The 22,495-nt window shown below is 44.2% G+C and overlaps 1 protein-coding gene across 1 annotated transcript; it reads left to right on the forward strand.

Annotated features, from left to right (window-relative positions):
* Positions 1–200: 200 nt before the first annotated feature.
* Positions 201–10,888, forward strand: LOC139407753 (mitotic checkpoint serine/threonine-protein kinase BUB1-like). The gene is made up of 23 exons (XM_071151612.1): positions 201–430; positions 758–817; positions 1,027–1,365; positions 1,508–1,551; positions 1,633–1,712; positions 1,806–1,852; positions 1,972–2,156; positions 2,387–2,520; positions 2,628–3,190; positions 3,391–3,437; positions 3,527–3,646; positions 6,369–6,479; positions 6,684–6,768; positions 6,877–6,952; positions 7,090–7,258; positions 7,498–7,567; positions 7,727–8,592; positions 8,698–8,798; positions 8,993–9,154; positions 9,433–9,590; positions 9,735–9,912; positions 10,015–10,121; positions 10,303–10,888. Exons 1-23 carry the CDS (start codon positions 408–410, stop codon positions 10,496–10,498), a joined length of 3,921 nt encoding a protein of 1,306 aa, XP_071007713.1. The 5' UTR covers positions 201–407; the 3' UTR covers positions 10,499–10,888.
* Positions 10,889–22,495: the final 11,607 nt, after the last annotated feature.

The following is a 22,495-nucleotide window of genomic DNA, read 5'->3' on the forward strand; positions in this document are numbered from 1 at the left end:
CAAAATTGCAGATTCAGGCATTAGCGAAAGTATCTCTTAGGTGAATAGCTTTTTTTTTCACCCAGCCAATGAAATTGCGTTTACTCGCCCCAAAGGCGCTGATTGGATGCATTCATTTATGATGCTTTTTTTTGACGTATCAGCTAGGCGCGGAATTTGAAATACCCTACCAGCAAAGTCCGTTCTTATTATAGCTCAATGGCAAAGGCAGTTTCACAGTACTCTGTGACACCAGCCATGCTAACGACACAGATAGAATAAGCCACCAGTGTCTTTGCTGGCGACGTGAGTGCAATACTTGGTATTTAGTTATTGAATTAATCTAACTTAGATTTGCGCGTAATTGCTCATATTTGTGTTGTTGGAATTTGGAGTGGGAACCGCCAGTCTGCTGTTCAGGCCACACCATGAATGTCGGTTCACATTTACAGTAAGTTCGGTAGCTAGCTAACTGCTTTTATTTCCCCCCACCCAGCTAACGTTAATCCTGATTCCTTGCTAGCTAACTAACTGTAACTAACAGTAGCTAGCCAACTAATGTTACGTAACTATTTCCTATTTTCCTACTTGGTGAATAATACAATATTTGATACTAGAGTTTCTTTGCTGATACAAATTGCAGTAATAACGTTACTTTGTTTTGATTGACATAAACATATTGTCATCCATGCTAGAAGTTAGCTAGCTACAGTTAAGCAGAAGAGAAAGGGGTTCAAACTGCTGTTAAGTTTTTAAATCAAATTAATTTGTTTTACAGGAGCTTTGAGGAAAGTTTGAGAAACTATACTGGAGACGACCCCCTAGATCCATGGGACAGGTACTGTAACTTGTACATGCGTTTTATTCCATTATTATCTTCATAGAGGGGGCCACCAACAAAAGTAAACAATTAAGGGTCTGCATCTGCCATTGATGGGATATTTTTGCATGCAAATCTCACCTGGTTTGGGAGCAACAACTTTTTTTGTGTGTGTGAATATTTATTGGTGTGTAAACTAGCTTTACCATACTTTTACATTATTTCAGATTTATTGAATATCTAGAGAAGAGATTACCTGCTGAAGACGCCAAGGGGATGTCTCTTGTGCTAGATCGTCTAGTACAAAGATTTCTCCAAGAGGAGCGCTACTCCAATGACATCCGATACGTAAACTACTGCATCAAATGTGCAAGTTATTATGATGAGCCCATCAAACTGTACAGTCACATATACAGTAGGGGTATTGGCACCAGAGCTGCAGTCCTTTATGTGGCGTGGGCTCAACAGTTTGAGCAGCAGGGCCTGCTTCAACAGGCTGACGCCGTCTACCAGAGAGCCATGGAGAACCAAGCTGAGCCAGCTGACACTGTCCTTCAGCAATACAGGTAACCTCCAACACTTAAGTTAGAATGCAAATTATTGCATTTGAATTACATGTCAAAATTAAGGACTCTATTGACTGAAACTGATTAAGTTTTAACCTTTCCATGTTGTGTTTATTGTTGATACATCTAAATGTATTCACAGGAGGTTCCAAACCAGCTCTTCTAGGGGTGGGACAGGGGCATCAGGTGAGACTTGTTTTCTTCCTTGTGGACTGGTTCTTTGACTAACGTATCCACAATCTAACCTGAATTTTTTTATGAAAACAGAAGGTGTACGGAATCCTCTTCAGACTTCTCACTTGGTAAATCAGCTGCAATCCCACAGAGAGCCTGGCCCACAGTACAAGGTGAGTTACCACATTTCAGATGTGATAAGAATAATTTCTCACGTTTGTTCATAGAAAGTGATCAACAGAGAAATATAAATGTTTCTGCCACAGGACCCCGAAGGTCTGTCCCAATTCCCTGCAGACAGAACAGTTCGCATGTAAGTCTTTATAATGTAATAACAAAATGTTTTAGTGTGTGTGTGTGTGTGTAATAGATATATTTTTAAATTATAGAAAAGCTAATTGTATTCCCTCTAATGAAACGACTCTCCCGCAGAATCTCCCGGTCTGAAAATGTGGTGGTAAATAAACCCAATCAAGGACTGGCTGTAAACTTGCAAACAGTGTCGATGTACCATACTGAAGACCTCATCTGCGAAGGGTCTGAACTTTGCTTCGAGGAGGCCCGAGCCAGACGATACTTTGTGAGATGCAAGCAAGTGGAGAAGCAGAGAGAGTTTGGTAGGATCATATGACTTTCTAACGCAGCGCTGTTGCAGCCCACTCCTCTAACAGAGTAGAAATGCAAGGCTGTATTTTATAGTGTAGTCAGACATCAATATGAACTGGCCACATGACATCCTTTACAGACATGCTTTATCTAAATCAAATGCACCAACAGCTGAGTGTGCCTCACTACCACACTGCCAACTGTCAGTTTTGACCAATGTTTGTTTGTGTTTTATTACCAGAGGAACGTCAGAGGTTGGCTAGAGAGCAGGAGGAGGAAGTGATAAGGATGAACCAACTGCTGGAGGAGCTGGAGAGTAACCTCGGTGTGAGCTCTACAGTCCAGGGAAGCTCAGCCATTGCTCCACCAGTGCAGGTAAAAGGAATCCACATGGCTCCTTAACTTCAGTTGTTTCTATTGTCGTGGTTCCCATAGAATTTGTAGGACCCTTTTTTAAATGTGGCATGCACTTCTGTTTTCAGGCATCCTGCCCACCTGCAACAGGACTGAATCCTGGGTTTCTACAACAGTCCTTTAGGCACCCTCCACTCTCAAACAACCTCGGAATCAAACCCACTCCAGGCTTGAGACTGAATAGTGGACAGGACCCCAGAAAAGGCACGGTGAGGGAACCTGAGGCCCACTCTCAGCGCGTCCGTCTCAGGGTTCCCATCACAGACACCCTGCTCTCACAGATGTCCACTCCCCCATCTGGACAGGTCGAAGAGGAAAACACCTCCCATAGCTGCTCCTTTCACCTGCCAAAAGCACCAATGGGTGACTTGCGTCAATGTACAGAAGCACCAAAATCATCTGCAGTTGCTCCACAGGCATATTCTCTACAGGCCTCTCTGGTTCAACCCCAACCAAGACAAAAGCCTATTGGATTGTCATTTGGATCGGCCCCAAAGAAGCCAGCAGCCTATGAATCTGAGTTGCAGCACGGGGGAGATCCTCTCCAGGATTTTCACTCCCAGTCCCAACTCGGTGGCTCAGTGAACTACCTCAGCAGCAGCTTCCAGCAGCACAATGGCAGAGATTCCCAGTAAGTGATAATGAGGCATCATGTCTCTAGATTAGTCCTGGTTTCAGATGTGTCATTATTCACAACCCAAATGTCATTATGTGTTTCTAGCCTATTTAGCTCTGGCAGGGCGAGACACCTCAGAGATGTAGGTAATGAATTTGTTTTTAATTATTTAGGCTTTTGTCATCTAAGCTAATCGTTTCCCTTTGTTTTTCCAGTGAGGTGTCTGTCAGTGAAGCTACTGAGTCAGAGGTGAAATTAGATGGTAAGTAAAATATCATAATCTGGGCCCTTTATTCTCCTCATTAGTTTTCGTATGTGAATTAAAACGTTTAACCTCACTCTCTCTGTCAGTGTCACAGGGAGGGACTGGGAACCTGTCCCATATCACTCCTAACACCTCTTTGGGACTGGTGCAAGCCACCCCGTCCAGGGTTCTCCCATCCCCAACAGTCAACACACGGGAGGCACTTGGTGAGTTGGGTACTCAACTCTTTTCATTTACTGAAATGAAGGCATTTCTTCATACATGTTTTGGTCAATCAGTCATTGTGTGTTGTGTTCAGATATTGGTGATTTAAATTCAAAGGCAAAACAAAAAAAAATGGTGCTCAAATCAATCACTTCCATTGTGCTGTCTGCTACACTCAATCCCTTTTTTGGTGGAGATAATTCAAATGTATCATGTGTGTATCATCATGTGTATGATAAAGGCAGTATAACCAATGGAGATTTAGCATAGAGATCCTATTAAATTACTATAGGGGCTATGATCATGAACCTGAATAAAAGTTCCAGAATGGGGTGAAAATGGCAGCCAAATTGGTCAGGGAGGAATGAATGGCACTACAGTGATGATCCTGATTTTACCTATGCAGGAAAATAAAAGTAAGGCATGTGATACAGTGTGTTTGGAAAATATTTAGACCTCTTGCCTTTTTCCACATTTTGTTACGTTACAGCCTTACTCTAAAATGGATTAAATAATTTCTTCCTCTCATCAATCTATGCACAATACCCCATAATGACAACGTGAAAACAGGTTTTTAGAAATTTTAGCAAATGTATTACAATTTAAAAACAGAAGTACCTTATTTACATAAGTACTCAGACCCTTTGTTATGAGACTTGAAATTGAGCTCAGGTGCATCCTGTTTCCATTGATCATCCTTGAGATGTTTCTACCACTTGGTTAGAGTCCACCTGTGGTAAATTGAATTGATTGGACATGATTTGGAAAGGCACACACCTGTCTATATAAGGTCCGACAGTTGACCGTGCATGTCAGAGCAAAAACAAAGCCATGAGGTCAAAGGAATGGTCTGTAGAGCTCCAAGACAGGATTGTCGAGGCACAGATCTGGGGAAGGGTACCAAAAACATTCTGCAGCATTGAAGGTCCCCTAGAACACAGTGGCCTCCATTATTCTAAAATGAAAGAAGTTTTGCACCACTAATACTCTTCCTAGAGCTGGTCGCCCGGCCAAACTGAGCAATTGGGAGCGAAGGGCGCTGATCTGTGAGGTGACTAAGAACCCGATGGTTACTCTAAAACAGCTCCAGGCGTCCTCTGTGGAGATGGGAGAACATTCCAGAAGGACAACCATCTCTACAGCACTCCACCAATCAGGCCTTTATGGTAGAGGGGCCAGGCAGAAGCCACTCCTCCATAAAAGGCACTGACAGCCTGCTTGGAGTATGCCAAAAGTCACCTAAAGGACTCTGACCATAAGAGACAAGATGTTCTGGTCTGATGAAACTTTGGCCTGAGGAGAGGCAAAGGTCGAGAGCCATGCGTCCTCCGAAACCCAACATAGCCGCACTGCTTCTTGACACAATGCCCATCCAACCTGGAAGCCAGCCGCACCAATGTGTCGGACGAAACACCGTACACCTGGCCACCGTGTCAGTGTGCACTGTGCCCGGCTCGCCACAGGAGTCGCTAGTGCGCGATGAGACAAGGATATCCCTGCCGGCCAAACCCTCCCCTAACCTGGACGATGTTGGGCCAATTGTGCGCCGCCCCATGGGTCTCCCGGTCGCGGCCGGCTGCAACAGAGCCTGGACTCTAACCCAGAATTTCTAGTGGCACAGCTAGCAATGAGACCACTGCGCCACTCGGGAGAGTGTCAGCTAGCACTGCGATGAGATTCTTGATGAAAACCTGCTCCAGAGCGTTCAGGCTGGGGTGAAGGTTCACCTTCCAACAGGACAACGACCCTAACGGCCCGGACTTGAACCCGATCTAACATGTCTGGAGAGACCTGAAAATAGCTCTGCAGGGACGCTCCCCATCCAATCTGACAGAGCGTGACAGGATCTGCAGAGAAGAATGGGAGAAACTCTCCATATGAAGGTGTGCCAAGCTTGTTGCGTCGTACCCAAGAAGACTCGAGGCTGTAATTGCTGCCAAAGGTGCTTTTACAAAGTACTGTGTAAAGGGTCTGATTACTTATGGAAATGTGATATTTCAGTATTTTATTACATTTCTAAAAACCTGTTTTTGCTTTGTCATTATGGGCTATTGTGTGTAGATTGATGAGGGGGGAAAGAACTATTTAATACATTTTAGAATGAGGCTATAACGTCACAAAATGTGGAAAAAGTCAAGGAGTGAATACTTTCAAAATGCACTATATATCGAAATTGTGTAATGGAATTGTCAACCTAAAATATTGTCATACATAGTTTATACAGGTTTTATACACATTTTCTGTATAAATAGCCTTTAAAATATATGGAAACGGACCATAAATATTTCAGATTTTGTTTTCTTGGAAAGCTGTGAGTGCTATTGTATGATAGAATATCAGTAGTCGTTGCATTTACAACATGTCTAAGTCCTATCATCAACTGATTTCAGCCAGTATATGGATAATGGCTGTGGATTGACTATATTGTTTGAATGGAATGTTGGCATATTGGCAGTTAATTAGAAAAATGGATGGAATTATTCCTGTAAAACTAGCTGGCTAGCTACAGTAGCTAACAAACATGCAGTGCAGATGATAAATTATTCAAATTCATTATTTTACACCATCTTATCACAGCACTGGAAAACCATGGTTTACCAATTCCCTGACCAAAATGGCTGACCTTTGTCATCCCATCCATAAGAAGGTTCATGTCCATTCTAGAATTCTAATTCCTAATTATATGGTCCTTTTAGTATCTCACCTCTTTACCTTCCCATCCAGATGCGATCATGGACATGTTCCAGGCTCCAACCCTCATGCAGGAGGAACAGTTCCCCAGCATGTCAATGCATCAGGCTGAGAAGAGCTTTGATGCTGCCTACCAGAGAATGGGTAATTCATTTCCCCCTTCGATTGTAACTTCTCAACTTTTTGTTTGTCTATAGGTTAAATCAAAAGTGTATTTACAATTGCAAAACACTTTACAGTAAAACAATAAAATAGAAATGCATAATGGCAGGTTGTCCTTTTTGATTTTACATTGTGGTTAAATGTCTTTTTTTCTCCCCTCTTTAAAAAATAAAATGTTATTTAAAGGAGGCGCCTCTTTGTTCAGCAAGGCCCCCAATGCAGTGCCTTTCGCAATTTTTCAGGATGAGAACGAGAACAAGGAGAACTGCAGGTGAAGCATGCAGTTCTTCTCCTGCATCCCATTTTCTTTGCTATCTCCTTTAATTCTCAAAGTAAATTTATGAACACTGCTTTATGGTGCTTTTTCTACTCCATTTAGTGCTACTATGGTGAACAAGGCTAAGCCACCAAGGGCCCTAGCAGAAATCTCTGTATCTAAAAGAGAGAAACAAGGTGTAAGTGCAAAATTACATGGTGACATACTCATTTCCATTTAGCAAGGACTCAATGAAAGAATATGGTTGGGTTATGTTATTAAGTTGTGTACACAATGCAAACCTTTATCGTTTCGTGTGTATGTGTGTTTGCTCAGGAATCTCCTTCGGAATTGATACCAGATGAAAGCACTATGTGGGGAGCACGCTACAACTCCCTGGCCACCTGCCCCAACAGCACCAGAGACTTTTCCCTGTCGGCCCACCTGGTCTCAACGCCCTTCCAAAACAAAGCTCCTTCCTCCTGGAACTTTGAGCAGGACCAAGGTAGCCCTCTATCTGAGCTCATGCATAGGATGCATGCATCCCAATTGCCACCATAGGGCTCTGGTCAAAAGTAATGCACTACATTGGGAATAGGGTGCCATTTGGGATGCAACCATAAGCAGTTCAGAAATGCCCTCACCTAGTAAACGGTGTCTGTTGTTCAGAACAACAAAGTGGTCTAAAGCAAGTACTTTACCTTTTTTGGCTGACTTTTTATTTTATTTTTCTCCTCCCTCTAGAAAATGATCACCCCAGAGGCTTTAGTGGTCCAGAAGAGGGCCCTTTCCTGCGACAGCCCACTAAACTCAGGTACTTACTGGTAACCGGATATTGTAGACTACCAGTAACTGCAGTATACTGTACGTTTTCACTCGAATGCTCGTTGGTCAATGTTTTTGAAGTGTAATCAAAGTGTTTGGGTCAAACGCCTACATGGTGGAGATAATGAGTTTGTTTCCCCTCCCTCAGCCCTATCATAGAGCAGAGCCCACCTGATGGGATATCTGAGACCGGCGCTGAGTGCTCTATGAGGGTGCAGGGCTTTGCTGAGCAGGGCACTATCGTGGGGGAAGGGCTAGCCCTGGCCCAGCGAAGCCTGGCTACCTGCTCCATGACTGAAGTGCAGCATCATGCCCCGGCCGCACTGTCCTTCAGAGACCAGACTGCCCCCCTGGCTCATACTGAGGGGGCAGGGGCCAAAAGCCCTCCTCCCAAGGCCTCTAAACCAGACTGGGATGTCTATGTGAGCCCAGAGCAGTCTTTAAAGCCAGCCTGTCCTCTCTCACAGCGTGCACCTGCGGAAGAGGTATCCCTTTCAAAGAGCCAGATTGATGCCTTCAAATCCAACGTTGATGTTTCAACTAGTCCAGAGAAAGCCCCAACACCTGCTTTCGATATCCCAATGAGCCCGGAGTGTGCACCCAAGCCAGACTGGTTAGTGGTAAAAAGCCCAGAGGTTGGGGTTGAACTCGACTTGGATGCCTTCATGAGTCCCTGTCAGGGTCAGAGAACAGATGGCTTCCCTCTGAAGACCATGGACATCCCTATGAGTCCCGAACCATCAAAGTTTGGCTCGGATGTTACCATGAGTCCAGTCCATCCGTCATCAAGGTTCAGAATGGATATTCCTATGAGTCCAGCTCCAGAGGTGAGGTACGGCATGGATATTCCTATGAGCCCAGACCAAGGGTCAGAGCTGTTCTCTGACCCCTGGGATGATGAGCTGATCTCTTCCCTGCTCTCCAAACTGCCATTGCCACTCACCTCCCAGCCAAACTTAATCACCTGGCAGTGCAAAGTCCCCAGCATCGCACCCAAGATGACCATCAAGATGGGTAAGAAAGTCTTGGTGTGTTTACTGGCTGTGACTTTTTTTTTAAATCACCCTATTTCTTTAAAAAAAAAATACATCTAAAAATCACTTTGATGTTCATACATAGGTGAAGGCTCCTTACGGGTTGACTGCGTCCTCGGACAGGGTGCCTTTGCCACGGTCTACCAGGCAACTGACCTGACAACCTCAGAGAAGATGATTTTAAAGGTAGGAATATTAATTTAAACTTGGTAACTCCCCTGACCTTTCATGAATTGATTGGTGACTGTTTTGGTGCTGCCGTTAGTAAAGCCTGATAACATGACTGCTTTATAGTGAAGTGACCTTATCCCCACAATTCATGCACTCCTATTGAATGCTTGATTGTCCATTCTTGTGTGTATCTTGATCTGTACATGTAGGTGCAGAAACCAGCCAATCCATGGGAGTTTTACATCAACACTCAGCTGAATGCCCGACTGCAGCCGAGTGTGCGTCACCTCTTCACCAACATCCACTCTGCCCACTTCTTTCAGAACGGCAGCGTGCTATTGGGCGAGCTCCACAACTGTGGCACCCTATTGGTGGGTAGTAACCCTTCTTCAGCACCCACCATATTTTATCAATCAATTGAACATCAGGGCTACATCTGTGTGCGCTTCCCTTCACTGATTTGAAAGGAAATGACTGGTATTAAAAATATGATGGAAACTCCCTGTAGCCCATGTCTCGACCTATCCAATGCTTTTAGATATGTGGAAAGTAATGAACAAGTTTACACTAAAGGAGAAAGGAGATTCGGATGCACCCAAAGATGCCACACTGGAGCACTAAATGGAGTTAGATGTTTATTCCCCTCCAGAACGCTGTGAACCTGTACAAAAACCTGACTGACAAGGTGATGCCCCAGCCTCTGGTGATTTACTTCACTGTCTGCATGCTGCACATGGTGGAACAGCTGCACAGCATCCACATCGTTCACGCTGACATCAAACCAGACAACTTCCTGCTGGGAGATAGGTATTGATGGCTCCTTACTGGTGCTTATGTCTCTCGGATGTGTTTTTGTTTTCCCTGTAGTCATTTCTAGTAATGGGTGGATGCAGTACTCTACCAGGGCTTACCAGTGGCTCTTCACTGTGCTAATTGTCTGTTGTGTTTTAGGTTCCTGGAGAACAAGTCTTTTGACCCAGATAACCTGTATCATGGCCTTGCCCTGATTGACCTGGGTCAGAGCATTGACATGACTCTGTTCCCAGAGGGCACTTCGTTCACTGCCAAGTGTATGACCTCAGGCTTCCAGTGTACAGAGATGAGGAGTGGGAGACCATGGAACTACCAGGTAAAGTGTGTCTGTCGGTGGCAAGTGCGTGTCCTGTAGTGATATGGGTGGATGTCCGATATGACCTGCTGAGAATATTAACTACGTTTCTTTGTGTTTTAGACCGACTACTTTGGAATAGCTGGAACGGTGTACTGCATGATTTTTGGAACATACATGCAAGTAACACAGGAGGGTGGTGTGTGGAAGACAAATGCAGTATTTAGAAGGTAACCCTTGAGTAGGAGTGCTAATGGCTTTTATAGTTTCACTACTTTTTGTTGCTCTGAGTAATCGCTTGAATATTTTTGTTTGTGTTTTGAAAATATCTCCCCCTTTTTTGACCTAAAATATTTCCAGCATAGTTCAAATTCACACTACCTTCTCCTTCCCTCTCTCTCTCTTCTCCAGAAATCCCCACAGTGATCTGTGGACAGAGTTCTTCCACACTCTGCTGAATGTGCCTGACTGCAACTCCCTGCCCTGCCTGCGGAGCCTGCGCAGAAGACTGAGCACCGTGCTCCAACAGAACTACAGCAACAAGCTGCCATCGATGAAGACCCGCCTGGTCATTCAGCTGTTAGAAAGCCGGTCGGCACGAAGATAGAACTCCCAGAGAACCTTGATAGTCCTGGGTGCTGTTCATTAGGTATAAAATGAAAGTGGTCTGAAACGGAGTGGAACAAGGAGATGCTGTGTGAACTTGTCCACTAAGAAACATATGTGTTTTTGTTTCGTAACAAAACGTTGTCAACACGAGCCTAATGTACACAACCCTGGATGATGGGTATTACTGCCATGTCTCATCTCTACTCCATTTGTAAATATAAAAGATTTACCTTGAATTGGGTCTTGAATTGGCTACCTTGAATAACCTTTTTTATTCATTGTCTATCTTTTTGTCCATTTGTAAATGACATAAATAGGGAGATTGATGTTGGAGATGTTATGGTGTATTTTCATTTGTAAATAATTAAAAACCTTTTCAGTCTGCCAAGTGTAGTCATGGTCATGGCCTCTGTTTAGCTTTCAGTTGGGTCCCAACAGAGATCACTGGGGTGCTGTCCGCATTTCTGATGCTTCTGGGTGAGCACGTGCAGTCGGACTACTTTGGAATTAAAACATTTGTATTGTCCCGTAGATTATTTGGAAATGGTCGTCTTTCTGCTCTGTATGCGTTGGCCTACCTATTGTATTACATTGACATAGTGGGCTGCCTATGCGTGGGCAGAGAATGACGTGGCTATTCTATTTTCAAGGAATGTAACTTGTTTTTAAATGATTACACCACAGGAGGTTGGTGACACTTTAATTGGGGAGAACAGGCTCGTGGTAATGACTAGAGCAGAATCAGTGGAATGGTATCAAATACCCCAAACATATGGTTTCCATGTGTTTGATGCCATTCCCTTAGCTCAGTTCCAGCCATTATTATGAACCGTAATCCCCCCACAGCATCCACTGGATTAGACTATAGTTTACTACAGTCTAAATATATATTGATAATGGAAAAAAGTGGAGGGCGCTCAACCAACGTGAGCCAAGTGCAATCAACATTTAAAACGCGAGCGCCAGCTACGAGCGAGCATTGCGTCTTTTAATTAACTATTGATGACCCATTTGTCTGCCTGCAAATCGTCCTAAAAGGTAGGCTATATCCTATATGTACTATTTAGCTCAAGAGAAAGTGCATGTGTCCGCTTCCATCATTCTTGCTTCAAATTCCGTAGCCATACATGCGAGATCAAGTGCGGTCTCAATTACAGAGTAGGCTAGAACGGGACAGTTATTTTCAAGGAAATGTTCTTCCAAAATATGATTAGGCTGTAGTTTACCACGTTTCCTATAAATACATATTGATCACCTATATTTCTCCGTCTTAAAATCTTCCCACCTCTAAAAGGTAGGCTTTAAAAATAGCTGAAAAGGAAGTGCGTGTCTCCCCAACTCTGCTCTCTTCAAACTACATCTAACATATTGGCTAATATAGCCCAGTAATACCCATGGTCTAATATCATGGGCCACGTGAGAATCTGGTAATTTAACCTATGTCAGTTATTGTTGCGCATTTTAATATTGCTTATTACACAGCACAATTGCTGGGACCATGGCTAGAAAGTGAGCTGCTTATACGCTTAAAATAACGTTGGCTTTGGGACCCGTTTTTGCGATTGCGGATGCCGTATGAAAAGATGCGGAGTGGAATGAAGAAATGTGTCCAGCACAGACATCTAAATCCAATTTTAATGCAGGATGATGTCACTAGGCGTCGCGCTTGTTCATAAAGCTAAGCAACGTGCTATAGATTTAGTGTGTAATTTCAAATCCGGTATTTGATATCTCGCTAAATACTGATACAGCATATGTGTGTGTACAGTAAACCGAGTATTTCACAGGCCATTTACCAGTCATTTTCCTGAGACTACAGTAGAGGTAAATGAAGGCAAGGCAATTATTAGTGATGTTTCCATACATGAATCCTATCTGGATCTAGCTGTGTATACAGTATACAGCAATCAGATAGTGGTTTTCATCCTGAAGACAGAGCTAGAATGCATTCTGAGTAAATTCTATTTCCATGATCTAGACTGAGAGAACATAACAGATCAAAACAAACAAATCAAGTTAATGAAGCTTGTATTCTGTTGTTTAGGCTATCAAAAGAAACTCCAGCTGAAGATTTTCACTAGATGTTATCCACACTGTATACCAGAATCTGGACATGTATTATAGTGCATTACATAATTGAAGATTAGGAGGAAGTGATATATGAAATGACCACAGTTATTAGCCTGGATCCAAACCACATTTTTCAACTGGAGCAATTCAGTTTCAAGTCATACCAAATATTATTTTAAACAGCACCGATGCCTCTGCTTGGCACTCGGCATTAAGGAAATGGATTGTTTTGATAAGCCCCTTTTGGCAGACTAGCGTCCTGTCCTGGGGTTGTACTGGTGCATCAAACTGCCTCCTGCTACAGAACCAGGAGATAGGCCATCCTATGAAGGCTTTCTTACAATTTAGTTTGGATCCAGGCCACATACTTAGTTACCACAATCTGTACCCCTACCGTACAGTTCCCTCAGAAGTGCCTCAAGCTTTGCCACTGACTGTCCCATTGCCAGCCAGACTGTTTGACTCCCACTTACAGTTCTGGTCTCCCTCTGATGCCCTCTGCTCTCTGCATGCTTAATGAGATTCTTTGTTGTGTTTGGTCACAGGGTCTGAGTTCCAAATATCAACCTAATTTCCCTGTTGGCCCTGGTTAAAAGTAGTGCACCATAGAGTGAACGGGGTGCCATTTGGGACGTATACAGCATTGTCAATTATGTCACTATCTGAAGCCTGGGAGCTGAAAAGAGAGATGAGCGCAGCAGTGACGTGCTGCTCTTGGTATTGCTGCTAATTAAATCTCCAGGCAGCTGGAAAGGTGATGCTGCAACAGACCTGCCTTTTAGGGCGGACGCTAGAGTATACCCCTCAAGGGGGTTGATGATAAAAACGTGCCTCGGTCGTTTTTTTCCCCTTTTCCATCCCCTCGGGTGCGAGTGATGTCAGAGAACATCAGAACAGGTGGTTCTCAATAAACTCCTGAGAAAGCGCACTTTGAAAGTGACCCTGTTTTATAAATATCGGATTTTATGCCGTGGCTCACAGTGGGGTGTTTTACATACATTATCATGATCTGTTCTGCATAACATTGTCCATCCAGCGGGTCAAAGAGCAGAGGAACAGAAAGGCAAAAGGCAAAAGATATACTGTAGGCGCGCAAGGACAAAGGGTCGGGTGCGACTGATCATTTGAAATGCATCCAAAAACTCGAGAGAAGATAATTATCCGGTATATTCAAGCCACTGTGCTGACACCTTGTAATGAGAACCTAGCCACCCTAGCGAATGGGGGGCATTTACACATAGCAAAAACCTCATAACGTTGAATATTCATCAAGGGCAATGACTTTTTAATTTGGTGTGTTCCATTGTGTGAGATATTAAATGTCACAAACTGAAAATGTCATTTATAATTGTGCGGTGGCTTTAATAGGCAGCCTTGTGTGAGACTTAAGCCACAGGTAGCAGAAGAGAGATGGGTCATGCCTTGCTGGCTGCCCTTAGTGGAATTATTACTTCCCATTCCAACGGCATTAAGACGAACTACAACCGTGTTGATTAATGAGCGGTTTCTGAGGGATTTGGGATTCCTACACGTTTTCGTCCAATGCACCATAGCATATGCCTTGGTTCTGAGGGCCAGGAGCCAGCTGAAGTACCTCCCCACGGTCTGCTATAGTCACCTCAGAGCAGAGTAGTGAATCATAGTGACACTCCTGAGAGGTCATTTGATGTTAAAGTGTCCTTTGGTTTGATGCTATGTGACTCTCTACCTTGGCCACAGCCAGTACACTTATGAAAAGAGCCACTGACATGAGAGATGTGGCTGAGCCATGAAAAACCTCACCAAGGAAACCAATTATCAAGAAGTCTCCTTGCTTTTGTTTCCCCAAGGTCTCTCTGTTCAATGTCGTTTGCAGGATCACAGAGAATGGTGTCATTCACAGGAGAATGAAAGCAACTTTATTCGAGACCGTTTCCCCTGTACTGATGATGTGCTCATGATGTTATCATTCTGACCACAGAGCTGTACCCCTGAGTGCAGGGCAGGGGGTATCAATATTATATATCTCATTCACTTCGGAAAAGAGAGGAATGTCAGTATCCATCCTGGCAACGTCTATCATTTTGCCACCAGGAGGATATCTACATAGAATTCTACTCAGAGACCCCATAGACACTCAGAATGTACAACTGACGATTTGACACAATGGTTTTGATACAGCTGATGTTTTTGCGATATAACAGTTTTACACAACCATTGTACGTTGCGATTTATTTTTGTGCCGAATAACTCCATTGTATCACAAGTGACTATTGTGCCAACTGTATGGTACATCAGTTCTGTATACGGGCTGTAGAGAGAGGTGTGATCTCCTTCCTGTACATTAGGCTCAGCATTTTCAAAGGTATCTCTGGGTCCCAGTCCAACACTATATTTCACCCACAGCGACCAACTCTGTTGTTTCCTTCTCAGCCACAGCTGTCTGCTAGAAACTGTGTGCAGGGCTGTTTACTAAGCTCATCATTATTGGCTTTCTCATCAAAATCAGATTAGGGGGCATTGCATAATACATTGAAGCATGGTATGTGTCACATCTGTTGAAATGCGTATCTGAGAAGAACGCTCTTCTGGAATAGCCTGGCATATGATGAATAAGTCTGCGCCCCCAAGTGGCACCCTATTCCCTATGTAGTGCACTACTTTTGACCAAGAGCCCAGGGCTCTTGTCAATCGTTTTGCACTATGTAGGGAATAGGGTGCCATTTGGGACACAGATGAGTTTCCATGCATGGCACAGGTGGCTCAGAATTGCAGGTTGTGCTCCTTTCTCTATTTATTGTGACCTTTTTACCATCGCTGACACCTGGGTTTTGGGAGTCTCATTAGCATAAATATATTAATAGCAAGAGAGCACAGTGGGGATGTAAATGTTAGCTGTCAAAAGATGATGCAGCACACAGTTAGTGAGACAAACACCCTCTGCCCCCCCTTCCCCCTCCTACTGTCCTCTCATTCCCAGTCTGCTGGAGCGTGTGACAGGACTCCAGGGAGAGAGCCATAGCACTGTTCCTGCATCAGCCTCATCAAGGCACTGTATTCTAAATCTGCTCTGTTGTCTTTGTTGGAGGCTGAGTAACAAGGACCTACTCCTTGATTTGGAGACTCGGGGCCCATCCTGAATTGCACCCTATTCCCTACACAGTGCACTACTTTTGACTGGTCAATCCTAGCTGTTTATAGTAACACTCCAGCTAAAGTGGTCAGGTATAATTTAGCACGTATCCTTCTCTTTGTTCTGGTATTGTTCCATGTGCACGAAATATAAATACTTGTATGTGGGCGGGTGTGCGACAGGGAGTGGGAGTATAGCTCTGTCTGTCTGCTCTCACTGTCTCCAAGGTAGTGTCGCTTTGTTCTGACATTAGGAGGAATCCGCAAGCATAGACTGAAACATAACACAGGGGAATGAACTGGTCTGTTTACATCCATAAAGATAGACCTGCACCTGTCATTCCAATGGGCTCACTGGACAAACAGGTGACTGGGAAAAGAGCTGATTGGGCTAACGGCTCTGCGATGGAAATGGAAAGCGGCAGTAGACCTTCTAGAGGCGCCACCTCAGACCAAAATAGCTCAACGTGTCAGTTTGTTACTGTAAAGTGCATTATAGCATCAATATCCCTGCTATTTCATCTCCAGTCAGCTGTGTTTGCTTGTGTCTATGTGGCCATCTAAGACTCAGTTTTGACTTTGTGTATTTTAAACTATGCATGTTGTATTTAAAACAAACCCAAATTAATATTCATCAGGAACAGACACACACTCTACTTATAGAGTGTCCCGAGTGGCGCAGCGGTCTAAGGCACTACATCTCAGTGCAAGAGGCATCACTACAGTCCCTGGTTTGAATCCAGGCTGTATCACATCCGCCCGTGATTGGGAGTCCCATAGGGCAGCGCACCATTTGCCCAGTGTCGTCCGGGGTAGGCCATCATTGTAAATAAGAATTTGTTCTTAACTGACTTGCCTAGTTAAATAAAATATGTCATTAAAAAAAATATAGAACAAAGTCAAATCATGTGAAATGCAAAACTCTGTATTTGGTAGAAAGAATACATTCAATTCATTTCTGGATATATCTTTAGCTAAAATATGCAGGAAATGAGAGGAGGCCTAATCAAAGGAGGCAGCAGGAGCCCTCTGGACCTCAGTGCTGGATGATGCTGCCGCAGATTCACATAATGCTGCAGCATCTTCCCACCTTGACTGTGGCTGAGCCAGGCTTCACATTGTACTGCTGTGGAGCCTGCAGTGTCTTTCTCTCCCTGGCACCTTGTTCCAAACCATTCACTAGCACCAGCTGTTTAATGAGGGCAGGGTAGGGATGTGAGACGGTGGTGCCGGTCGAGGTCTCTAGGGCCAGGCTGTGAGAGCTTTGCGAGAGGGCCGAGGCGGTTGTCACTCCCTGGGTGTTGGTCGAAGGGGTTGTCACTCCCTGTCTCTGAAGGTGCTCCATGTGTTTCATGATCAGGTTGTCCGCCAGGTGCTTCAGCTCCCCCTGGTCCATGAATGATACCTTATCTCTCTGTCTGAGTGGGGCGGGGCATTTCGGAACAACAGTGGAGACTTTCGCCACCTGGGTGGGCTTCCTGGTTGGCTGGCTAGTTGTCCAGGCAAGGGCGGAGTGGTATGACTGGGCAACAATGCCCGGGAAGTGTTTGAGCTTTACCTCCATACACTTACTCCTCATCTTCTTCTCCAGCCATTGTCTCTCCGGGGTCAAGGTTATCGCAGGGGAGGGCTGGTTCAGAGTGGCTCTGGTCTGGGGTGGTTTAGTAGCATGAGTGTCGGCTGGCTGGAGCATGGTGCTGATGGTGGTAGTCTTTTCCACAGTTCTGGTGGCTGGTGAGATGTCCTTTGCTGCAGCTACAGATACAGCAGTAGCCTTCTGCTCCCCCACTGGCTTGGTAGTCTTGTTCTTCAACCTGAACTCTGTGTTGAGGTGCACTCGTCCAGAGAACACTGCCCGGCGGTCAGTCACGTTGCCCATGATTTTCCAGTTGCCTTCGCTGCAGGAGGTGGGGGGCTGCAGGGGCGTGAGGTCGCCCACGTACCTGGTGACCAGCTTGGGGAAGCCCCAGAGGCGCTGGCTCTGCTTGCGGCGGACGTGGGACTCCAGCTTCTCCCGGACCTCCTGGGAAATTAAGGGGATCCTGGCACCCTGAGCGTACATCATAATGAGTTTACCCTCCGCCCCTAGAAACTGGCATGGAGCCTGGGAGTGAGGTGGAGGGTTTACACCCTGTGGGAAGAAGGCTGGAATGCTGACAGTTTTCCTAATGATCTCGGATCCTTTCTTAGCCTGAGAGGTGGTTGAGGTGTTGGAGTGGGTGGTAGTGGTGGACGTTGGGGGGAAGGTTGAGCTGGTGGTGCCTCCTCCCTTCAGCCTCTCGGCGAGCAGCCACCTAACGATTGAGATCATCAGCACAGCAATCCTCCAGCGATTGCGGGCCACCTTAGATTATAGTTTGGATTCGATTAGTTTTATTGTCTTCCGAGTACATGTTACTTTTCACAGACTTGTACATTTAGACGAACACCTAACCAACAACTCATCACCCAGACATTTTAACAGTAGTGGTTGTGTCTCAAATGGCACCCTATTTCCTTTATTTGTACACTATGTAGGAAATAGGGTCCCATTGGGGACGCAGATTAACAGTACATTTCTACAGACCTTCTGCGTCACGTTGAGTTCCAGGCGTCTGTGGTGCCAGCGATGCAGGAGGGGTGGGTCTGCTTTCCTCGGCACTACCTCAAACAGCTGTCTCACCGTCAGAATCTGTCTCACTGTCGGAGTCTTGGAGTGGTCTGGAGTGGTCTTGGAATGGTCTGGAGTGGTCTTGGACCAGTTTGTATGGTCTGTGAGGTCAGCAGCTCTGTCTTTGCAGTCAGGGAACGTGACAGTAGAAGGAGCTGCCACAGGACTAGTCACAGAGTCCGCTTTGGTCTCCATCAAAGTCCAGTTTCGCCTCCAACCAGTAGCAGCAGGCTGATGAGGGCTGGGCTGGTATTCAAGGGGCAGAGGGGAGTCAGAAGGAGACACGTACCTAGAGGAGCTGCAGGAGGAGCTACGGGAGGAGAGAGTGGAGCCATGGTAACTGTCCTCATCATCCCCACCTCCTGGTAGCTGGAGGCAGGGAGTGGCCTTTGAGCTAGGACTACCCACTGGGCTAGGATTAACTGGAGGGCAGGGACTATCTTGACCATCTGGCCTACAACCTTTCGGGTATTTAAACCTGTCAGGTGGAAGCCGTTTCTTACAGGTTTGGCATGTGCTGCCATCACTAGATCTAGAGGATACAGAAGATCTAGAATGTGATCTATAATGTGATCTAGAAGATGATCTTGAGCGGCATGAGTCAGAGCACGACTTGGATTCAGAGCAGCAGTCCAGGTCCATCTCAGAGGTGAGGTCCTCTATCTCTGACTTCTTCATGTCCAGAAGTTCCTCCAGTTGTTTGAGGTAGCTGTAGTTGAGCTGCACTCCCTCTGTGAACTTAGTGACCAGCTCTCTGCAAGAGAAAATACAAGACTGGGTTTAAATTGAGTTCAGAGCTATTCATTTTCAGGATTCTTTTTTTTTTACCCACATGAAAGATCCCTTTGAATACACAATGAATTATGAAGGATGAAACTTACAGGTCAATCTCCCCGAAGACATCATCCTGTAAAGAGAAAAATACATGGGTGTATAAGATAAGGATTTTGAAATATACATTCTAGTTGTAGTGCCTGCATTTATATGGAGAGCTGTGGTCGTATAGTGGTAGTCACTCCGCAGTGCTAAAAGGACAGCGTAACTGCAGTTATAGTTCTCATGTTTGTGGGCATGGAACAGTTTGTGGGAAGTTTGTGACAGCCTGGCTGATAGTCCCGCGTCAAACACCATTACACAAAGAAGTAAAGTCTACTGGCGGCGCGCACTTACATCGTTTTTACGCAGATGGATAGCCCAGAACAGGAGCAAGAGGATAATCAGGAAAAGGTTGAGCCCGATGACACGATCTGAGCCGAACTCATCTGATGTTTGCAGGAGCTGGGCCACACGGAGGCCCAGGTATTCTGCTGAAGTGGTAAACATGTTAAGTTCTTCAGTCAGACATCGTCATGATCACTCGGATATAAAAGATACGCGTCCGCTTCGATCCAGTGCTGTTCTGGTGATTGCGCGCTCTTTTACAAATGGAAAACGTGGGGTTGAAGCAACGTTACTGCTCTGTCCGATACACTGAAGGTTTCTATCGGTCCGTTACAGGTGGTTGTGGGCCACATAAGTAGCAGGTGCGCGCAACGCTATTATGACGCAAACTTGATGTGTAGCATAGAATGAGGAATTAGAATACAATTGAATATACCGGTTTGAATATGATCTCTATGACGTGTAGTGCGTTACGCAATCAAAGTAAACAGTAGATGGGTATCCCAACGCATCCTGAATCGAGCACTCTATGGCCCAATATACCTCAAAGAGAAACTCCCGTATACTGTGTCCTTTTATACGCTCTCTAATTTATGACAAATGAAAGCAAAACATCCTCAATTTAGAATTTAACAAATTCCAGCGTGGGTTTTGCTAGTCTACGCAGTCTGATTTGGAATATTTTAATAGTCTATGAGCCAGTGGGGTCGGTTGGGTTTACTTGGGTTAACTATGTCTAATAGTGATTTTCCTTAAGGTCTATGTCCCTAGAGTCGGAAAATGTGGGATAGCATTGCTTTCTGTGTGTTTATCACTCTTCCTTTCATCCCTCCATCCCATTCACCTCTCCATATGAATTTAACCCTATGACAAAAAAAAATCAATATACAACAAGTTATTGCTCAAGTGTAGCCCTCCCTTGACTTTAATCATATATCATTGGAAACCGTAGATCAGCTATCCATCAGAAACATTTTTGGAATTCGAATCAAATCCAATTTTATTAATCACGAACACAGTTAACAAGCAGGTATAATAGGTGTAGTAAAATGCTTACTTGTGAGCTCCCTCAACAGTACAGTACAATATCAATAATAATCAAAAGTCAAATAAAAAATCTAAAGTAAGACGGTAGTATGCATAGTAATTAAAATGTACACAATAAGATATATACAGTATAAATGATGAGAGAAATTTCAACTATGACTGTATTTATACGTATAAAGTGGATAGTATCTTGGTTGTGTAGTTGTATAAACAGTATATAAGTAGAGCAGCAAATCAAATCAAATGTTATTTGTAATTTGTAATTTGTAATTTAGCATTTTTCAAACACCTGAAACAGCTTTTTCCTGCAATCTAGAGACATAATCATTATTCTTAATTCAAACATATGTCTAATTTTCTGCATATCTAAGCATGCCTCTTCAGCTGTCTGTATCCTCCTGACTGGTGATTATTTTCTTTTCGAAACTAAATATGCTTATCTCAACAACAAAAAATGCTATAAATACATCTGGGTAAAAGATTGAAAGGAATGTGAGTCTTATTCAGTACATTTAGTTATTTCTTGCTTTTTTAAAGGCTACCAATCTTGCCAGCAAGCATGCCAGATAATATGGAGATGCTGTATCTTAATTTGATCATCCTGTTGCTGCAGGATTATTTCCCTGCTGTAGCACACTGGCTCAAATTAAGATCCTACATCTGTAGTTAGACAAGCCACCTTCTCTAACTTGATAGCTAATTATGAGGTTGGGAGATAGGTTCCCAATCTGGGCTAGCTAAAGCCAACTTCATAAATATGCTAGGTGTCTCGTAGTATTAGCGAGAACCAAACAAAACCAACAACAACAACAAAAAAAGATAAAAACTGTCAAGATTATTATTGCCCTCCCCCTGGAAGATGGAGTAACAGTTTGGGTGCTCCCCAGACCCGTAGGTGACGAAGCAGAACAAGTCTGAAGACCGAAATGCTAAGGGAATACATATGCATTCACATGGTGCACACTAGTTCACAAACAGTATGGAAAACAGGCAGGATGAAAAGTTCTTACTTGACCTTAGGCAACAAAAGAAAAGCAACTAAAGAAAAGCAACTTAGTACTATCCCAAATGGCACACCTATGGCCCCTGGTCAAAAGTAGTGCACTGTATAGGAAATAGGGTGCCATTTGGGACGTAGACATAATCATAGTAACAACCATCTTATATCTCCATCTATACTGGTATGTTGCTAGGATACTTTTTAAAAAACTCTTGAGACCTTTCCATTATATTGCCTGTGGTACTGGCCACTTCTCAAAAAAAAGAAACATGTTTCACTCCACATTCCCTTAGCACTTGTGTCTTCAGACTTGTTCTGCTTCATCCCCTTTGGGTCTGAGGAACACCCAAACTGTCACTCTGTCTTCCAGGGCGAGGGCAATAATAATAACTCATGTCAGTTTTTCTTCTTGCCTTGGGTCTCTTCTCCGTCCCCAAGCCCCGAACTGAAGACAATTTCAGCCTGACAACCTACTGTGCAAAAACTGGTCAACGTTGTTTCTATGTGATGACCGTTCAATGTGATGACTGTTGAATCAACGTGGAAAACTGATTGGATTTGCAAAAAGTCATCAACGTAATGGAATGTAGTTTTTATTTTCAGCCAACTTTTAACCTAAATCCAATGACATTGACATTTTTGGTGATTTCACATTGAATTGACATTAATTGACATCTCAACCAAATGTAAATTCAAATCAAATTGTATTAGTCACATGTGCCAAATACAACAGGTGTAAAATTGTATCATATTACTCCAGTGCTAGCCTCTCTACACTGGCTTCCTGTTAAGACTAGGGCTGATTTTAAGGTTTTAATGCTAACCTACAAAGATAGGAGCAAGCCAATGTAACGCTATCTTTCCGATTTGGTCCTGCCGTGCATACCTACACGTATGCTATGGTCACAAGACGCAGGCCTTATTGCCCCTGGAATTTCTAAGCAAACAGCTGGAGG

The sequence above is a fragment of the Oncorhynchus clarkii genome, chromosome 4, assembly GCF_045791955.1.
Source record: "Oncorhynchus clarkii lewisi isolate Uvic-CL-2024 chromosome 4, UVic_Ocla_1.0, whole genome shotgun sequence".
Taxonomy (NCBI): Eukaryota; Metazoa; Chordata; class Actinopteri; order Salmoniformes; family Salmonidae; genus Oncorhynchus; species Oncorhynchus clarkii.